Source organism: Sitodiplosis mosellana, unplaced genomic scaffold (assembly GCF_009176505.1).
Source record: "Sitodiplosis mosellana isolate CC-2019 unplaced genomic scaffold, AAFC_SMos_1.0 Smas_scaffold_5389, whole genome shotgun sequence".
Lineage (NCBI taxonomy): Eukaryota > Metazoa > Arthropoda > Insecta > Diptera > Cecidomyiidae > Sitodiplosis > Sitodiplosis mosellana.
The window spans coordinates 1-3277 of NW_022600631.1; the positions used below are offsets into that span (position 1 = coordinate 1).

General features: G+C 34.7%; 1 protein-coding gene across 1 annotated transcript; it reads left to right on the forward strand.

The window, feature by feature from the left end:
- Positions 1–1429: 1429 nt before the first annotated feature.
- Positions 1430–2492, forward strand: LOC129572680 (nose resistant to fluoxetine protein 6-like; the record flags this gene model as incomplete). The annotated part of the gene is made up of 5 exons (XM_055452688.1): positions 1430–1449; positions 1516–1726; positions 1786–1892; positions 1936–2129; positions 2182–2492. Coding segments are annotated over exons 1-5 (843 nt in total), but the record flags the coding sequence as incomplete, so codon positions are not given.
- Positions 2493–3277: the final 785 nt, after the last annotated feature.

Consider the following 3277-nt stretch of genomic DNA (forward strand, 5'->3'; position numbering starts at 1 on the left):
TACCAAAGAGTTCAAACCCTTCCAATTGGAATAATCCAAAATAAAAATCTGAATAAATACATGAATTTATCAGAGTATTCGACCATCAACAACAAGAGGTTTGCTACTGATCGAACCAAAGTCAAACGATCATACAACACTGAAAGATGCATAAAAGATTTGAGAACGATTCAGGAAGCGTCTAATGATGAAAAACCCAATTGGGCGAATAAAAGTAAGCAATATTCTGCATTTACAGTTGTAAGGGATTACACTTTTAAAGAGTCAAATGAAACACATTCATATTTGCTGAAGGTTTACATAAAACTAAATTCATTTTATTCAAAGAAAGACATGTTTCGATTGTTTACTTTGGTTGACTTTGCATTAAATTGTACTTTGATTGATTTGCATTAAATTGAACTTTTGAACATTGTGAAATAATGATGAAAAAACCTGCTTACTGAAGCTAATTTTACTTTTGCTTGAATACTGTTTATTATTAATTTCTTTGTTCATTCCTGAACAACAGTGGTGATTTTTTTTTCCTAAACATTTTGTTACGTAGTGTTGGGTGCATGGGGCCAAGTTTCATCTGCAGGAATTGATAAAGATTTTGGAAACTTTGATCGATGTTTCGATTTAAAAGTGAACAAATCAACAAACATCGAAACTCAATACTGTTTGGCCGGAATTAATACAGGAATGTCCAATCTGAATAAAATGTAAGGCATGATATTACTCCAGTGAATAGATTTTCATTTTCTTCGTTCGCCGTTTTCAGTGTACCCATTTGGTCAAGAGTGGGCATTTGTATTCCAAATTCTTGTGCGCCGTCACTCATAGCGACCATATTGAATGATTATTTGGATTCAAATAAAACTGTCGACGTGAGTATTGACCCAGGCTCCTGCCGTTTAAAAGACGACAACACAACTTTCTTTTTTAGCTATAAAATTGTCATGTAAGTCCTTTTCTCACCGACCTCATCTTATTGGACTAACGAAAAAATCGTTTTCTTTTCCAAAGTGCATTCCTAACAACGGTACTTGGTTTGGTGATTTTGAGTTCCATTTATGATGTTACATACACTATACGAGAAGGTAGGTGCAAAGGTGAATACAAGAATTATCGTCGATTGACTGATATCTTCATTTGTCTAGAGCCAAAAAACCCAATGTTGCTGGCCTTTTCAGCGTATACAAACGGGAAAAATCTGTTTGAATGCGAATCAAATCCATCGCCCAATGTAATGCCATGTTTAGATGGTATACGAGCAATCGCTGCATTATGGATAGTATCAACTCATTTCGAAGCCTTCATTAAGCCAATAATTGGAAACACGGAGCACGATGCATCTGTCGCTGACAAACTTGGAGCGATTTTTATTAATGGTCGTTTTTCTGTGGACACATTTTTTGTCTTGAGTGCATTCCTCGCGGCTAATAAAATGCTCAACGAACATTCAAAGTTAGTGACTGATTGAAAACTGTTCCATTTCTTCATTTGAATAATCTAAAAATCACGTTCTTTTAGAAATGGTCGACTGAACATTCCTCTGTTATACTTGCAACGCGTTCTACGCTTGTCTCCAGTAATGATAGTCATCGCACTTTTCAACCGATTTTTATTACAATTCTGTGCAAATGGGCCACTATATTATTTTTATCTCGATGAAAAGCGACAGGATTGTGAAATTGCAATGTGGGACTCATTATTGTATTTCGATAATATTTGGAAGAAACAGGTACTTCTGTGTAAAGCATTCGTAATATTTTTGTAAGCAATAATGTTATATCACATCAGTGTGTTCCTGGAGCCTGGTATTTGGCTGCAGATATGCAATTGTATCTTTTGACTCCATTTATGGTGCTACTATTGCAAGATTATCCAAAACGATTCATGGGCGTTTCGTTTGCGATCGTTTCGATTGATTTCATTTTGTCATTGAATAAGGAACTTTTTGGTTTGGGAGGGTTTGTATTTCTGGCATTATATATTCATTAGAAAATTCAATAACATGCAAAACTCGTTTAAAATTAGATACGACAACTATATGACAACACAATCTCGCATCACCCCATGGTTGATTGGAGTCAATTTTGCTTATGTTTTGTTGCAAATGCGTTCAACCAAACCTATTCGTATACCGAAGGTAATGAAAAAGTCCAACGAATGAATATTTTTTTAAATATTAAACAAATCTGCACTCCTTTCAGCTTTTGAATAGTCTTCTATTGACTGGTTCAGTGTGTGCACTTCTGTGGTTCACACATACATATAGAAATGGAGACTTCTTATGGAGGGCAAGAGCTTGGTGGTCATTATCTGTTTGCTATATCATATTTTCATGCGTAACTGGTCAGGGCGGTGTCATTAATTGGTTTTTATCGCATCCACGTTGGCAACCGATATCACGGTTAAGCTTCAATATATTTCTAATTCATCCTCTGGCTATCTGGATTATATTCTATAACCGACGGGTACCATTGTTTTTTTGGGTTATTACACAGGTAAATTCATTTAGCTTTCACTTTAATTGACAATTTGATGAAGAATACAATTTCGACACATTTAGGTGCAGGAACTGTTGTTGGTTACATCCACTGCTTGTGCCGTTGCTGTGGTGCTAGCATTGACGATTGAAATGCCGATGATAAATTTAAGTCACATTTTCTTATACAAGAAAAGATAAATATAGTGCACTCTTTGGAAAAGCAACTGTTCGGACGAACAAAATACAGACATTGAACCATTGCTAATATGTGCTTAGTAGTAAAATTTAAAAATCAAAGTTGATTTGCTGACAGCGGTCATTCCACTTGTTTCACGTTTTTGCATAAATTTTTATTTTGTTTAGTTAGTTAAAATTTTGAATAAAGTTTTAAATTCAGTTATCAACCAGAAGTCGAACGGTTTACACCTCTTTGTTGATGTTAAACCGCTTAATAGCAACCAAAATGTTCCGGAGGTAGTTGTAATTTTTGGAACGTTGTAGAGATCATTTTTTTAAAATATAAATACTTTTCATAGCACCGGATAAATATTTCGTTCTTTTTTCATCAATACAAAATCAAGGCTACCAGTCTAACATGCAAGATTGGGGTGCTGACCATCCATACAGATTTTCATGGGACAGTACGGATTTTTTTCGTGTCTCGACATATCCCGATTTGTACGGATTTTTGAAAATTTTCGAAAATATGAAAAAAATGTATTAACCAGAATTGTAGAATCGCGAAATTAACGATTGATTCGAATGTTTCATTCATCGAACCATTGAAAATGAATACAAAAA